General features: G+C 38.3%; 1 protein-coding gene across 4 annotated transcripts in view; it reads left to right on the top strand.

Moving 5' to 3' along the window:
- Nucleotides 1-2399: 2399 nt before the first annotated feature.
- Nucleotides 2400-16157, top strand: part of TDRD1 (tudor domain containing 1) — a gene marked incomplete at its 5' end in the record, with an annotated part of 41887 nt that continues 28129 nt past the window's right edge. The window contains 2 exons of one of the 4 annotated variants that reach the window (XM_081074532.1): nucleotides 2400-2522; nucleotides 11320-11378. Coding sequence is in view for 1 of the 4 variants with exons in the window: in XM_081074535.1 (XP_080930661.1) it covers nucleotides 6933-7257; nucleotides 11320-11378 (384 nt within the window). Of the gene's footprint in view, nucleotides 2523-6932; nucleotides 7258-11319; nucleotides 11379-16157 lie in introns of those variants that run through there. The other 3 variants (XM_081074533.1, XM_081074535.1, XM_081074534.1) reach the window with 3 other exon arrangements.

Raw genomic sequence — 16157 nt, 5'->3', positions numbered from 1 at the left:
CGGGCGTAGGCAGCGTCCTCTCCTGGACGCGGGGTGGAGCTGCTGCTCGCCATTCGCCACCAACAGGGGGCGGGGGCGGGGTGCGAGTGTGTCGGACACAGTGGCCTAATTCGGTCCGGAGAAGTCAGGGGAGCCGCTTCCGTCTGGGGAGGTTTTGCAAACCTGCTCTGTTCAGTGAAGCCCAGTTCTTTTGGTTTGGGGTTTATTCACAACTGAAGAGTGAAAACAGTTAATTCTGAGGAGTCGTCCATACTATTAAGTGTTGGTAAAGCAGCACTTGCTACCTTTCCGTTGAGCCTCGTTACTGACTGCTGGCAAAGGAAAGAGGGAGAAACCGAGACAGAGAAGGAAGGAGGTGGAGAGAGAGAAAAAGAAATCCCTTTTTAAAAAAGTTGTGTAGCTCTCTTCCTCTTGCCTTTTCAACAGGAAATGGCACCCCCTCCTTGAATGAAGATACTACTACACGAGAGCACATTTGTACTTAGTCTGTGACAGTAAAAAAATAATAGGACTTTTAAACAATAAATTGACCAAACATTTCGAGTGAGATATGTTACTCCAAGGGGAAAAAACAAATTGAAGACACTTGAATCTTTTTTCAGTACTCATGTTGTCAGTAGTAACATTTGCACTTTTATTTCTGAAATACATATTAGTATAAAGCATCGAAGTAAGTATAATCCGGGATCCAAGATTATCGGTATCAGAGAAAGGAAATACAAATATAAAAATCAAATAAGTAAAAATTCTGCGATCCTAAATTTGAATTTAGAAATATCTATATGAACTCATGGGGCATTTTTTTGTTTTTTTCATCATCGTCAAAAAAAAAAAGTCTGTCCATTATAAAGACCAAGAACAACGATGAACCCAATGCACACTCCTATTCTCCAGACTATCATCTCTAAATATAATTTCCCAGGAAAAGTCATCTGAGCTCCTCTTGGAGATCAAGGGCTAATTCTACATCTGGGGCAAGAAATCTGAAATGAGCCCTGGGAAGAGTAGGTTGCACCCGAAAACAAAAAAGAAAGCAGAGAAAGATAATAGAGGAGTTGTGTCAAAAAAGACTCAGGAAGCAATTCAAAAGATTCAGGAGGCTCCAGCAGCTCAAAGATAGAACAATTGTAGCATTCAAAAGTAATAACAGCAATTGACTAAGACACATGTACTGTGTTAAAAATCAATATGTGATCATTTTAAATGCATCATTGGTCACCTTTGGAGGATGCCAAGGAATCATCACATTTTGAAAACCTAAGAGTCAAGCATCCTACCTTCGCTGTTACAGAGGGAGTCTCAATCAAATAGTTCATGTATGAAAGTTCTTTATAGAGTCCAGGAAATAAATGCAGAAGAAAAGATAGACTACCATTATTTTGCAAACCCTCATGAACTAATGGAACTAGGCAATGATCAGCACTGAATCCAGAATCACTAGATGAGCAGCTGATGGGAAACTTGCTGGTGGATGGAGGGGGCTGAAAACACTTGAACCTGCTGCACCTGTTTTAATATCCCCAACACAGCTAGATAGTAAGTGTCTTCTGATGTGCTGCAAAGAGGATCACACCACCACCTGTGAAGCATTCTTGCCAGAGGGGATGCAATCAATAAAATCCAATGTGAGAAAAAAACAAACAAAACTGCAGTTACTTCAATATATAATTTCCAAGAAAATGAAAGGGTTAAAAGAGAAATTTCCTTCACTTATACGTGGAATCTACAAAAGAAATTAACAAACAAATAAAACAGAAACAAACTCATAGATACTGGGGGGGGGAGCAGAAGGGGAAAAAAGAAACTGGGGGGAGTGTGTGTGTGTGTGAGTGTGTGTGTGTGTGTGTGTGTGTGTGTGTGTGGTTACAGACCCAGAGGAGGTTGACTGTGAATTGACAATGGTGAATTTGAGCGATGGGTACAAAGAGGTACCAGTTTCCTTCTGAATTTGTTTGAAAGGTACATAGTTTTAAACGAGGTCTTAAAAATGTTCTCTTTGGGCCACACAGACGCACAATGATGCTCTCAGTCAAGGAAAGAAAGTGATTACGTGTGTTTCGTTTCCAAGAGCAGGCAGAAGCAGTGGTTAACTTGAAGAACCTTTTAAGATTTTAAGTGGTTAATGTAACCCAAGTGACCTTCAAGGAGCCAAGGTCGGCGTCTTTGAGCCCCACATTTGCCCTCAGTGTTCCAGGGACACCTTTCTAGAAGCCAGAACCAGCTCTGTGCCGTCTTCGCGGAGGAACTCCCTGAGCCCCCAGCCTTAGCACCACCCTTGGAGCACAGACACGCCACCCAGGCCAGCGCGTAACTTCCCGTGTACGGCGCACGTGGAGGACGCGCGGGCGTTGTGGGGGCGGACGTGGGCGCGCACACCGCGCAGGCGCCACCAGCTGGTCATTGGAAGTGACCGGAGCGCGGGGAGTGTGGCTGGGCGGCGGGGCTCCAGAGCACCAGCGGGAGCCACCACGGCCGGGCTTCATTGGCAAGTCGGGGTCAGCGGCCCTTATCTCTCTTTTCAGGTCAGGGCTCTCAAGCACATGGGGGAACGCAAGGGACCATGTAAGGGGTGTGGGTCTTTGGTCGTTGGGAGCCAGACGTTGGGCACTAGACGTTGAGGTCAGGCGTTGAGATCAGGCGTTGAGTGGGTACAAAGGGCCTGTAAGCAGAGAGAGGATGGAAGGGGGGAGAAGACCTTGGAGCCTTGGCTGGGAAGAGCAGGCCTCGGGCTTGGTGGGAGGTTCTGGTGTGGGAGGAGACCGTCCTGGGGGTAGGAGTGAGAGACGTTGGAATTGAGTGGGCGAGGGCCCTGCGGTTTGGAAAATAACACTTCTGGCCATGACTCTCCAAAATATGAATGTCCAGTTGCAATCCGTTAGAGGACCTTCTCCTTTTCTTTCTAAAAAAAAAAAAAAAAATGGTTTGTGGATTCAGTGCCTTTAACACAAAGCTACAGTGCAAACAAGATTAATACTAGACTTTTTTCACTGCCTGCTACTTCCTGTAGGAAAGGAAAATGCACCACAGTATTGGCTTAGATACGGATAAACCAGCACTGGTTTATTTAGCAAGTGTTTATAGCATGTTTGCTGTGTGCCAATTCTTTTCTTGGCACATGGCCCTGCAGTCAATGTGTTTGCCCTGTCGGCCTCTGGAATAAGGAAGATGCTTCTGGTTCCCATATTGAGTCATCAGCATATTGAATGCAAAATTGCAAGGCCTAGGGATCTGACCTAGATGTTGATCTCAGCCTTGTAAGGCACTGGGAGGGGGAGTGGTATAAAAGCGAAGTAGTAGAAATAACACTTGCCTTTTAAGTACTTGGGAAGCACCAGCCACTGAACCAAGTCATTCACACACAGTCTCGAGTTTAATCGTCGTGATTAGAAGTTACAAGGAAGTTACAACTGTTGGCCACGTTTCACAGGCACTGAGTCCTAGAAAGATGAAGCAATTCCAATGAGAGAGCACAGCTAAATGAGGAATATGAGACTGCTCAGACTTGGGTCTGACCCACTTGAAAGCTCCTGTTCTAGTGAACCATTGAGTTTCATAGTTTTAAAATAATGTTTCCTTTTGAGTAGCCATTATCTCTGAATGCACGGGTTACCAGGAAGACCCAAGCAAACTTTAGAGAAAGAAAAAAGTTACAGCCAGCTAAGTATTTGCTGCGTGCATTTTTGGTATTAAAAGAATTAATTCATGGGTTTAGCCTCTAGGCTGTGGCCTCTTGGAAGGAAAGGAGAGGGCTTACTTCACTGCAGTGTATCCCAGGATACTCCCCGCCCTCCAGTGTGGGAGGAGGAGCAGAATTCCAAGGGAGTAAAGAAAGGATTTGCCCTTAGGGAACATCAGTTAGTTTTGTTTTCCTAAATTTTTTTTTTGCCACCTTAAATGGATATTTATACGTGCAGGATTTTTTGATGTTTAGGCTTACTGTAGTGGGATAATTTCTATTAGTGGAGTTACTAGGTGAGTGACTAGGAACGTTTCTCAGACTCTTTAGGTATATATATATGTATGTATGTATGTATGTATGTATGTTTATTGCCAAATTGTTTCCCAGAAAGGGCATGTTAATTTACATTCCTTTCAGTAATGAGTGTTTTTGAATTGTACCCTTGCTACATAGTTATTTCAATTTCAAAAATTTTAATTACAAATGAGGTGGAATATTTTTTTTCCGTTTTATCAGTCTTCATCCGTTGTCCATTGTGTTCATGACTTTTGCTTATTTTATTGGTGTCTGTATTGACTGGGCAGCAAAGAACAGAAAACCCATGGGTTTATTTGATACCGCAGCAAGTCTATGCATACACAGATGACAGCTGGTGCTAAGACTCTAGAATACTGCTAGGGACACCAAGTTTTTTTTTTTTTTTTGTGTGTGTGTGTGTGTGTGTGTGTTTTTTTGCTCCACCATCCTTAGGGTTTGCCTTCTTATTATGCATATTGCTTCCTGATTGCAACATGGGTGATCGATCTCCATACCCCACATTGCAGGAAGAAAGGGGTGAAGGACCTTTCACCTGCTAGCCAGATCTGTCCCTGTTGGTTAGAAAAGGACAGAGCTTTCTGAGAAGCCCCACTCAGGAGAACTCAGAACATGGCTAATTTTGTCTCTCACTCACACTGGCAAATCAGAGGTAGAAGATGGCATTTGGGTCAGTTAACCAGTGTCTGCTACTGTATCTGGATGTTTTTACTATTTATCCCACTTTTTAAAAGGTATCCAGTTCATCATTTTTGTATTAATACTTACTTCCTGGATGCTTTAGTACTTTCTGTAAGTTTTTAACTGTTCATATCATGTTTGCTGTCATTTCCTTGGTGATATTTTGTCGCTTTTAGAGTAAAAGGAAGAAACAAAAACAAACTCTTCACCCTCTAGTGAATTGCAGGCTGATTGTTTAGGAAGCAGAATCTGACATGGAGATTTGTGTATAGTGTGATGAGTGAAAGTGGTCTACATGATACTAGTTTTTGGAGTTATTAAAGGTGGCCTAAGTCCAGTACATGCTCGATGTTGGAAAAATGAATATTCTTGGTTGTTTGGTCCCTAATGAGATCAAATTTGTTATTAGAATACTTGCTGCTTGTTTTCTGTCAGTGTGACTAGTGTCTAAGGCAGGTTGTCCTTACCATTGCGGGTTGAATTTCTCCTTCCATCAGCTTTAGCTTACACATCTCAAAGTGACATGGTGAGTCAGAGATTCCTTTGAACCCTTGAGTTCTAGTTTATTGGCTATTAATATTAACATTCCACCTTTATATTGGTTGTTTAGCACGATTTAGTCTTATTTTCAACTTCACTATATAATTGTTTTCATGTGTGCCTTTTGTGCATAATATCAAGCTGTTGCTTTTCTTCCTGGGTCTTTTTCTCTGTTCAGTGAGACTAAATCATTGGTACTTAGATTACTTGTACTTGGGCTTGGTTCTATCATATCATTTGATGTTTCTATTTACCATGCTTGAATTTTTAATTTTTTTCTGTTGAATTGAAATTTCTTCCCTCTAATTTTAAAGTTATACATTCTATTTCTATTCTTCTGGTAGTTACCCTGATGTTTTAATGCACATTCTTTTTATTTCTTGTACAGAGGCTACTCAGTGTTCATATCCCCAGCCAATTTCCCCTGTAATGTCACAATATTTCTCTTTTCTTACTGCATCCAGCATTGTAGTTCTCAGTCTGATATTTCAATTTAGGGGTGCTCATTGCTGCAGGTATACTGTCTCCCTGGTAGCTGCAGGTTTTCCCACCATAGCTTCTTCAGGCCTATTATGGATCTTCCTAGGATCTGATCCTCCGATAGTTCCCCACCTTTGAGTGTGCCTGTGTGTTTCTTTCATTATTTCATTCTTTTCTGGATTGTCATTGAATTAGGCGAGGCCTCATGTAAGGCAAGAAATAAGATGAAAATTTTGGAACACCAAGAGGGATGATTTTTATGCTATTTATCTTCTATTCAGAACAATGTTAAACACCAGGTAGATATTACTCAGGCCAGTTTCAGCTCTCTGACTTTTTACCCTCCTCTGAGAAGTCTTGGGAGGATGGGCAAAAGCTTTGCCTGCAGCCTACAGACGAAGCTATAGGTCACTACTTCAAGAGTTGTTCTCCACTTTTATTACTTCCTCTGGGGAGAACACAATATTCTGGAGGAGTAAAAGGAAAACAACAAACTAGCATAATTGCTGGATAGAGGTTTATAAGGCATTTTTGCAACAATGTGGATACCTTATTTTCACAGAAAAGTACACACAGATAAGTCCTTAAAAGCAATAGATATAAGTTACAATTTAAGGAAGCTCAGCTGGAGATTATGGAAACAAAGGATTTGGGAAAAACACCAGAATTTGGTTTCAGCTGAGGAAAATTGTGAAGAATGGCTAGGAAGGAAAGCATTTATCAGGCAGATGAGAGCAAGGGCATTCTGGGTAGTGGGTTCAGCATATTCAAGGGACATAGGTAGCGTAGGACACAGAATGTAGGAGAGGGTGCAGGGATTCTGAGAGGCTGCAAAGGTAGGTGATAACCTGATTTAAACAATAACCTCTATCATATTTCACCAATAAGTTGTAGGCTCTAGGTTGGAAATATTTCTTTTAAAAGTCCTTTTTTATTTCTGTTGTTTCAAAACTTTTTAAAGTAAGGGATGGTGTCCAACTCTGAGGTTACTCTTTTGATGTCTCCTGAGTTAATCTTTTGTTGTCTTGTTGAATTCTGTTAAACTTGGGAGTTTGTACTTACTGATAGTCATTCTTTTCTTGTGCCTGTAGGACAGGCTTTAATATCACAGTTATAGCTGCCCTGGAATTGTTCATGAGAATTATTTGTTATGTAAAAAGAAATCACCTGGCCCTGCAGTACTTCTACTTTTGTTAAAAGTTGCCTTTTAAAAATATATTTCTTCCCTTAGACTTCTATGAATGTTCAATTGCGGCTTAATATGATGTCAAGAAATAATTCGGAGGCATCTACTTGTAAAATGACAGAGACATTTAATTTTAAGGAAAATGAGAGCAAGCTTCCACCACATGATTCTTTAAGAAGTCCTGGAAGACATCCTAACCATCCTAATTTCAGGTTGAAAAGCCCAGAGAATGGAAATAAAAAGAACAATTTTTTGCTTTGTGAGCAAACCAAACAGTATTTGGCTAGTCAGGAAGACAATTCACTATCTTCATACCCTAATGGCATGAGTGGAGAAGTGGTTGGATCCAAAGCAGACAGGAAGACATTGCCAACAGGTGAGTGAAAACTACAGGCTTTATGCTACTACATTCTGATAGTTCCTTTGACTTTTCACAAGTATATATATATAACTACACACCAGTGGGCTATTAACATGAACCAAATGGTTACCATACAGTATTTGCATTTAAATACTGATTTAGAGGAAAAAGCCAGCCACCTTTGGCTGGATTAATCACAGAAAGGATTCCTGGGGAGAGAATGTCTGAAGATGAGGTTTTCTTTTTCCCCCACAGAGAGCTGTACATACTAGGAATGTAGAAAGGAAACATTTATGGGTGTTCTAAGGATTGGCCATTAAAAAAAAAATACAGTACTATGCAGATTTTATGCATGTAATAATAGTGCACGAAGATGCATCTAAGACATTAACTTGTTTCATTTTACTTAAAAAAAAAATAATTCCTTTAGTCGTCAGTTTAAAAATGTGCTATTTAAGGAGGCTGGGCCCTGGTGGAATGTAGCCTCCTTGAACCTGGCTGAGATGTGATATTATGATGATGTAGTTCTCAGAGTGTAGCCCTTGGGCCTTTGGGGCTCCTGAAAAGATGAGAACTATTTCTCTAGTAATGTTAAAACATTATCTGCCTTTTTAGCTGTGCTTACTTTATGCTGATGGTGCAAAAGCAAAGGTGAAAGGGGGATAAACTGCTGGCGCTTTATTAGCTCAGCTGTGGGCAGGGGTAGCAACCTGGGCTAGTGGTCATTGCCATGCACTTGTAGTTAAACCAACGAGGCCAGAAATGCCAGCTTTACTTAAGAATGTCCTCACGAAGCAGTAAGATTGATTAATAACCTTGACCCTTGTGTACAGATAGTATTTTGTGTAATAAGGTGGGAATTGTCCCTAATTCCAGCTGCATACTGAAGTATGAAAAGCACTTGTGCAATTGTTTGTGAGCTGAATGAAAACCTTTTTTTTTTCCTGAACATCATTTTCACTTGAAAAGAATGACAAACTGTGGTCATTTAGACTTAGATATATGGCATTCATTTTTCTCAAAAAGAAACAGTGAGCCTGTCACTTTAAGGAAGACAGTTGATGGAAATTGTTTCTAAAGATAAAATCCAAGCTTTCAAGCAAAAATGAGAATTTCAGGAAACTTCAATCTATCACCCTGAGCTTGACGGCCTCAATACTTACAAGACTTTTTTGGTGAGCTGCATGGTGATATTTACACCTTTTTTTGATGTATAATGAAATGTGTCAACATTTGAAAGATTGGCATAACTCAGAGTTGCTCAGTCTTTTCCAAAAGACCGATGTATGATGTTCCATAGTCAAGCAGGGTAAAAAAAAGAAAGTGCAGGCTACCTCAATGGATTCTAATGTAAGTATGAAAAATCTATAGACACGGTTTTAGATTTCACATTGCAACTAACCCTTAAACTAACACTTGAGGTTCGGTGTGATATTAAAGGAAAAGATCCACAGTTAACTGAGAAGACCATTAAATACTTATTCTTTTTGCAACCACATATCTGCATGAGGCCAGATTTTCTGTAGGTAACGTCAACCAAAGCAACGTACCACAACAGATTTTTTAAAAATAATGTTTTTATTTTTCAATTATAGTGGACACACAATATTATAATAGTTTCAGGTGTACAACAGTGATTAGACATTTATATAACTTATGAAGTGATTGCCCCAATAAATCTAGTACCCATCTGACACCATACATAGTTATTACAATATTATTGACTATGTTCCTTATGCTGTACTTTACATTCCCATAACTGCCAATTCATACTTCTTAATCCCTTCTTTCTCACTCATCCCCAACCCTCATTCCATCCGGCAACCCTCAAAACGTACTCTATGAGTTTGTTTCTGTTTGGTTTGTTTGTTTTTCTTGTTCTTTAGATCCCACAGTGAAATCATACAGCATCTGTCTTTCTCTGTCTGACTTAGTCCACTCAGCATAATACCCTAGACAGTCCATCCATGTTGTTGCAGATGGAAAGGTTTCATTCTTTTTTATGGCTAATAGTCCATTGTATATATGTACCACCTCTTCATCCATTCATCCATTGATGTACACCCAGGTTGTCTCCATATCTTGGCCACTGTAAATAATGATGGATGCACATGTCCCTTCGAAGTGGTTTGGCAGTGATGAACTCCTTTAGCTTTTTCTTGTCTGGGAATCCTTTTATCTCTCCTTCGATTTTAAAATGGTAGCCTTGCTGGGTACAGTAATCTTGGTTGTAGATCCTTTCTTTTTATTACTTTGAATATTTCGTGTCAATCCCTTCTGGCCTGTAAAGTTTCTGTTGAGAAATCAGCTCATAACAACGATGTAGGTAACTCACTGCCTTTCTCTTGCTGCTTTTAGGATTCTTTCTTTGTCTTTAAGCTTTGGCATTTTAGTTATGATGTGTCTAGGTGTAGGCCTCTTTAGGTTCATCTTATTTGGGATTCTCTGCGCTTCCTAGGCTTGTGTATCTATTTCCTTTACCTGGTTAGGGAGTTTTCCATCATTATTTCTTCAAATAGGCTTTCAATTCCTTGCTCTCACTCTTCTCCTTCTGGTACCACTATAATGCGAATGTTGGTATGCTTGATGTCCTTGAGGCCTCTTAAACTATCCTCACTTTTTTAGATCCTTTTTGCTGTTTTGATTGGGTGTTTTCTGCTGCTTTATCTTCTAAATTGCTGATTCAATCTTCTGCTTCATCTAATCTGTTGATTCCCTGTAATGTATTCTTAATTTCCATTATTGTATTCATTTCTCAGTGTTTTGAACTCTGTATCTGGTAGATTGCTTGTCTCTATTTTGTTCTTTTTCTGGAACTTTGTTCTGTGTTTTTTTTTGGGGGGGGGCATGTTTCTTTGTCTCCCCATTTTGGCTGCCTCTCTATGTTTGTTTACACGTATTAGGTAGGGGTGCTATGTCTCCCTGTCTTAATAGAGTGGCCTTATGTAGTAGGTGTCCTGTGGGGCCTAGTGAGGCTGCCTCCTGAGTCACCTGAGCCAGGTGCTCCAACGGTGCCCCTTGTGTGGGTTGTGTGTGTCCTCCTATTGTAGTTGAACCTTGGTTTCTATTTGCATGTCAGTGGGAGGGAATAGATCCTCCAGCTAGTTGGTTGTGAAGACTGGCTGTGACTACAGTGGAGGAGCTGTAGCGCAGGGGCTGACCCTACGGAGCAGGATTCTCTTTAGCAGGCCTCTAGTGCCTGCCCACTTTGCCCTTTGGGTGTGTCGTCTCCACCCCACTGGTTCTGAAGCCAGTCACAGGGTGTATTGGTCCAGGAATCTCCGGGGAGGAGCCCTGCCAGAGGCCAAGTTCAGCTGTAGTCTGTGCCCTGCTCAGGGCCACCTGGAATGAACCGCAGGGCAGTCTGCAGATGACTGCCACCCATGCTGGGCTTGAAAAGGTGCCTGGGAGAGGCTACACTGTGAATTGAGGTTGGCTGCCTCTAGTACTGGGCTTGGGGCTGCTTAGCAAGAGGTATGGGGGACTCCCAGGCCAGATGCTGCTCATATCACAACAGACTGACTGCAAAAGCAGATACGCAAATCCACCTGTCATTGGTTATGCCAGAGATGTACAAAAAGGTGTAAACATCTCACAGTTTTATTTTTTGCTTTGGAAAATAGTTTTTTTTTTTTTTTTCAAAAACTTATGTCAACCTGTGATTAACTTACTATTTTTAAATTAAATGCGTTAGAATTTTTAGATGATGTTGTTAATACTTAGTTTTAATTTCTAATAATAGTAAATATTGAATAGTAAATAGCCATGTAAGTAAAAGCTCTTTGAGGTCTTTAGTTATTTCTAAGCTTGTAAACAAGTCCTGAGTCTGAGAATCGCTCCCTTAGTGAATAGAGAAAGAGAAAAGTTCACTGTGAGAGTGGTTAATAGTCAAGGAAATTACAGATAAATTCTTAATTTTCCTCTGGGTAAAGTAGGCTGTTGCATATTTATAGTGTAGCTTTATGACTGTTTTGGTATAGCTTTATTATTTGAACATTACCTTATTATGGTATTTTTTATTTTCTGGAATAAAGTAACATTTGGCTTTTATTATGCTTTATGTTTTTTTCTCCCCAGGAAACTTAGTGTCACCATTAAGTGTTGGAAATAATTCACCATCCAAAGAAGTAAATAGTGTAAGTTACGGGTTGTTTGTTTGTTTTCTATTTGGTGTTTTTATGTGGGTAAAAGATTCTAAACTTATTTTTGTATTTCATAAATAAAGAATTGTTCAACATGCATGTATTTAAAGTCAAACTTCTTTTCTTTAACCTAGTACCTTTAAAAAAAAAAGTCAACTTTTTTCTTTTTAGGATGATTGTAGATTGACACAGTTCTAGGAAATAAGGGAGATCCTGTGTAGCCTATACCCAGGTTCTCCCTGTGGTAGCATGCTGCAGAACTCTAGTTTAATATCAAGGGATATTGATACTGACACTCACGATACAGAACATTTCCATTACAACACAAATCCCTTGTGTGCCTTTTTACGGCCATATCCATTCCCTCCTGCCCCCACCCCTCTCTCCTGACAGCCACTAATTAATCCGTATTTCCAAAATATTGTCATTTCTAGGACGTTATGTAAGTGGAATCACTTTGGGATTGGATTTTTTCTTTCAGTTTAGTTCTCTGGGTATTCTTCTAGATTGTGGTGCATATGAATAGTTCAGATCTTTTTATTGCTGAGTAGTATTCCATGGCTTGTTTAGCCATTCATCTATTGAAGTATATCTGGATTGTTTCTAATTTTGGGATATTACAACTAAAACTGCTATAATCGTTTGCAGGGTTTTATGTGAACATAAGTTTTGTTTGGTTTTGGTTTTTGCTTTAGGATAAATGTCCAGTAGTGCAGTTTCTGGGTTATATAGTAGTTCCACATCTAGTTTTTTAAGAAGCTTCCAAAGTGTTTTCCAGAGTGGTGGCTATACCATTATACACTCCCCTTGAGAATGTACTCATATGAATGATCCAGTTTCTCTGTTCCAGTTTCTCTGCATCCAGCATCGTCACCAGCATTTGCTGGTAATAGTATTTTTCATTTTCCCCATTCTCCTAGGTGTGTGGTGATAGCTCATTGCAGTTTTGTGTTTCCCTAATGGCTAATGATAAACATCTTTTCATGTGCTTATTTGCCATCTGTGTATCCTTTTTGGTGAAATGTTTCTTCATGTCTTTTGTCCATTTTCTAATTTGGATTATTTGTTCTACTGCTGAGTTTTGAAAGTTCTTTATATATTCCAGAGTCTAGTCCTTTGTCAAATATGTGATTTGCAAATATTTTCTCTCCGTCAATAGCTTGTTTTTTCATTCTTTTAACAGGGTGTTTAGCAGAGCAAAAGTTTTTCAATTTTAATGAAGTCCTGATCACGTCTCCCTTTAATGGATTATGCTTTTGGTGTCAAATGTAAGAACTCTGCTACTTCAGATTCAGAAAATTCTGAGTTTTTTCCCCCAAAAACTTTTCCAGTTTTACATTTAAGTTTGTGGTCCATTTTGCGTTTATAAGACTTGGGTTGAAGTTGATGTTTTTTTCATGTTTTTTTTTTTTTCTGTGCGTTTTTGTTTTTTTTTTTTTTTGCCTAAGGATGTCCAATTGCTCCAACAACATTTGTTGAAAATAATATCTTTCCTCCACTGAATTACTTTTGTCAAAAATTATTTGGGCATATTTGTGTGGGTTTATTCCGGATTCGCTGTCCTTTTCTATTGAGTATGGGTCTATCCCTCCACCAGTACCACAAAGTACTGGAGCTGTGTAAGGGGTCTTGAAGTTGGGTAGAGTGATTTCTTCACTTTATTTTTCTTTTTCAAAATTGTTTTACCTAATCTAGTTTCTTTGCCTTCTGAAAAATATTTTAGTATAATCTTGTCTATGTCTACAAAACATATTGCTGGGATTTTGGTAGGAATTACATTAAACCTACATATCAGTTTGATTATTGACATCTTTCCTGTATGGAATCTTACAATCCATGAAAACAATTTGTCTCTCCATTTATTTAGGTCTTTGATTTCTTGCACTTTGTTGTTTTCAGCTTATAAGTCCTGTGACTGCTCTGTTAGATTTACACCTGAGTGGTTTTTAAAATTTTTTTTCGTCATTGGAAATGCTGTCATATTTTTTATTTTTATGTGTCGTGTTCATCGCTAATATATATATATATATGTATATATATATGGTTGATTTTGCATGTTCATCTGATATCCTGTGACCTTACTGAAGTCACTTACTAGTTCTGGGAATTTTTTGTAGATTCCTTGGGATTTTTTACGTAGACAATGATATCATCAGCAAATAGGGACAGTTTTATTTCTTTCCAATATACATGCTTTTTATTTTCTTGTCTCACCTTATTGCACTGGCTAGAACTTCTAGCACTATGTTGAATAAGGGCGGTGAGAGTAGACATTTTGCTTTGTTTCCAGACTTAGGGGGAAAACATCAAGCCTTTTACTATCAAGTATAATGTTAGCTGTAGCGTTTTTGTAGATGATCTTTATCAAGTTGATGAATTTTTCTCCATTTCTACTTTTCTGATAGTTTTTATAATGAATTGAATGTTTAAAATACTTTTTCTTCATCCATTAATATTTTTTCCTTTAGCATGTTGACTTGGTGGGTTACATTAATTTTTTTAAAAATATTTAACCAGCTTTGCATCTCCAGACCAAACCTCTCTTGGTCATGGTATATATTTATTTTTATGTGTTGTTAAATTACATCTTATATTGTGATGTGTATTTTCATCTGTTTTCATGAGATCTTGGTCTATAATTTTCTCTTTTTTGCTATCTTTGTGTGGTTTGGATAGGAAGGTAACATTAGCTTCCTAGAAGAGAGGTTGTATAGAATAGGTGTTAATGCTTCTTTAAACATTTGGTAATATACGCCATTGAAAACTCTCTAGGCCCGGAGGTTTCCATTTTAGGAGTTTTAAAATTATTTACATTATTTATATGTAACATTTATAGGGCTATTTAAGTTATCTGTTTCATATTATGGTAATTTATGATTTTTGAGGAATTGGTCCATTTTGTCTATGTTGTAATATCTATATATGTTGAGTTACTCAAAATAATCCATTATTATAATTTCTGTGTTTTCAGGGGCTTTAGTAATATGTGCCTTGTTTCATTCCTGTTATTGGTAATTTCTATCTTCTCTGTTTTCTTCATTGGCAGTCTTGCTAGAGGTATGTCAATTTTATTGACCTTGTCAAAGAACGAGGTCTTTGTTTCATTGATTTTTCTCCCAAGTTTTTGTTTTTAATTTTATTGATTTCTTTTTATTGTTTCCTTTCTTCTGCTTGTTTTGGGCACGTTTTGTTCTTATTTTTTAGGTTCTTGAGATGGGAATGTACATCACTGATTTGACGCTTTTCTAACGTGTGAATATAGTGCTATAAATTTCCCTGTTGGCAATGCTTTAACGGTGTCTCACAAATTTTGATGTATTGTCTTTTCATTTTTTTAAATTTTGTGTATAATTTTTATTTTCCTTGAGACTTTCTCTTTGACTCATGAGTTTTTAGAGGTGTATTGTTTAGTTTAAAAATGTTTGGAGTTTTAAACTTTACAATAGTTGTTTGCACTAGATATTAATTTATATGTACAAAACTTACCACAGTCTACTGGTGTCGTTATTTTACCAGTTTGGGTCAAGTCTAAACACCTTACTTCCTTTACATCCATTTAGTCTCCCCCATTTATGTCTTAAATATTTTCTCTGCATAAATTTGGAACCATTTCAGATAATGTTGTGATTTTTGCTTGAACTGTAAAACATAATTTAGAAAACTCAAAAGAGAAAGGTCTGTTGTACTTACCTATATTTTTATTTGTTTTTCCTTCCCTTTTGTTCCAACATTCCTTTCTTTATCATTTCCTTTGTGTTTAGAGAACTTCCTTTAACCGTTCTTTGAGGGTAGGTCTGCTGGTGACAAATTGTCTTAGTTTTATTATATTTGAGAATGTCTTGATTTCATTTTTGAAAGATTGTTTTTCCTGAATAAGTTTCTTAATTAACAGTTATTTTCTTTCAGCATTTGAAAAATGTGTGCCACTTCCTTCTTTCCTCCATGGCATTTGATGAGAAGTCTATTCTCTTTTGAATGTTTTTCCCCTCTTGGTATTTCCTCTATCTGCTTTTAAGCTTTTTCATTGTTTTTAGCTTCAAGAAATTTGACTAAGGTGTGTCTCAGTGTGGATTTCTTTGAGTTTATTCTCTTTGAGGTTTGCTTAGCTTCTTGATTTTTTTACATTTATATCTTTTGCCAAATTTTGGAAGTTAGGGCCATTATGTATTTGAATACTTCTTTAGCCCTGCCTTCTTTTTCCTCTCCTTCTGGGAGAGAAGACATGAATGTTAGATCTTCTATTGTGGTCCCATAGGTCCCTGAGGCCCTTCTCATTTATTTTTTTACCCCCACTCTGTTTTCTCTCTGTTGTTTAGGCAATTTCTATCCTTCGATTTTCAGGTTCACTGATTGTTTCCTTTCTCCATTCTGTTATTGAGCCCACCCCTTGTGTCTTAAATTTTTGTGATTGTACTTTTAAGTTCTGAAAGATTCATTTTGTTCTTCCATATGTCTTCTGTTTCTTTTCTGAGACTCTTTTCATTTGTTTCAAGCATATTCATTTAAAATATTTGTCAAATAAACGTAACATCTCTGTTGTCTTGATGTTGACATCTTTTGATTTTTTTTCATTCAATTGTGATTTTCCTGGTTTTTAGTATGGCAGGTAATTTTTTCTTGAAACCGGGATATTTTGGATATTACGTTATAAAACTGTGTATCTTATTTAAATTTTCCGTTTTATTCAGCTTCCTCTGACACTGTTCCATCAGGGGAAGGGGGGTGCTGCCAGGTAGGAGGAGATGTCCAGGTTCTCCACTCAGCCTCTGAAGA

The sequence above is a fragment of the Rhinolophus hipposideros genome, assembly GCF_964194185.1.
Source record: "Rhinolophus hipposideros genome assembly, chromosome: 15".
Taxonomy (NCBI): Eukaryota; Metazoa; Chordata; class Mammalia; order Chiroptera; family Rhinolophidae; genus Rhinolophus; species Rhinolophus hipposideros.
This window is presented reverse-complemented; position numbering and strand designations above follow the sequence as displayed.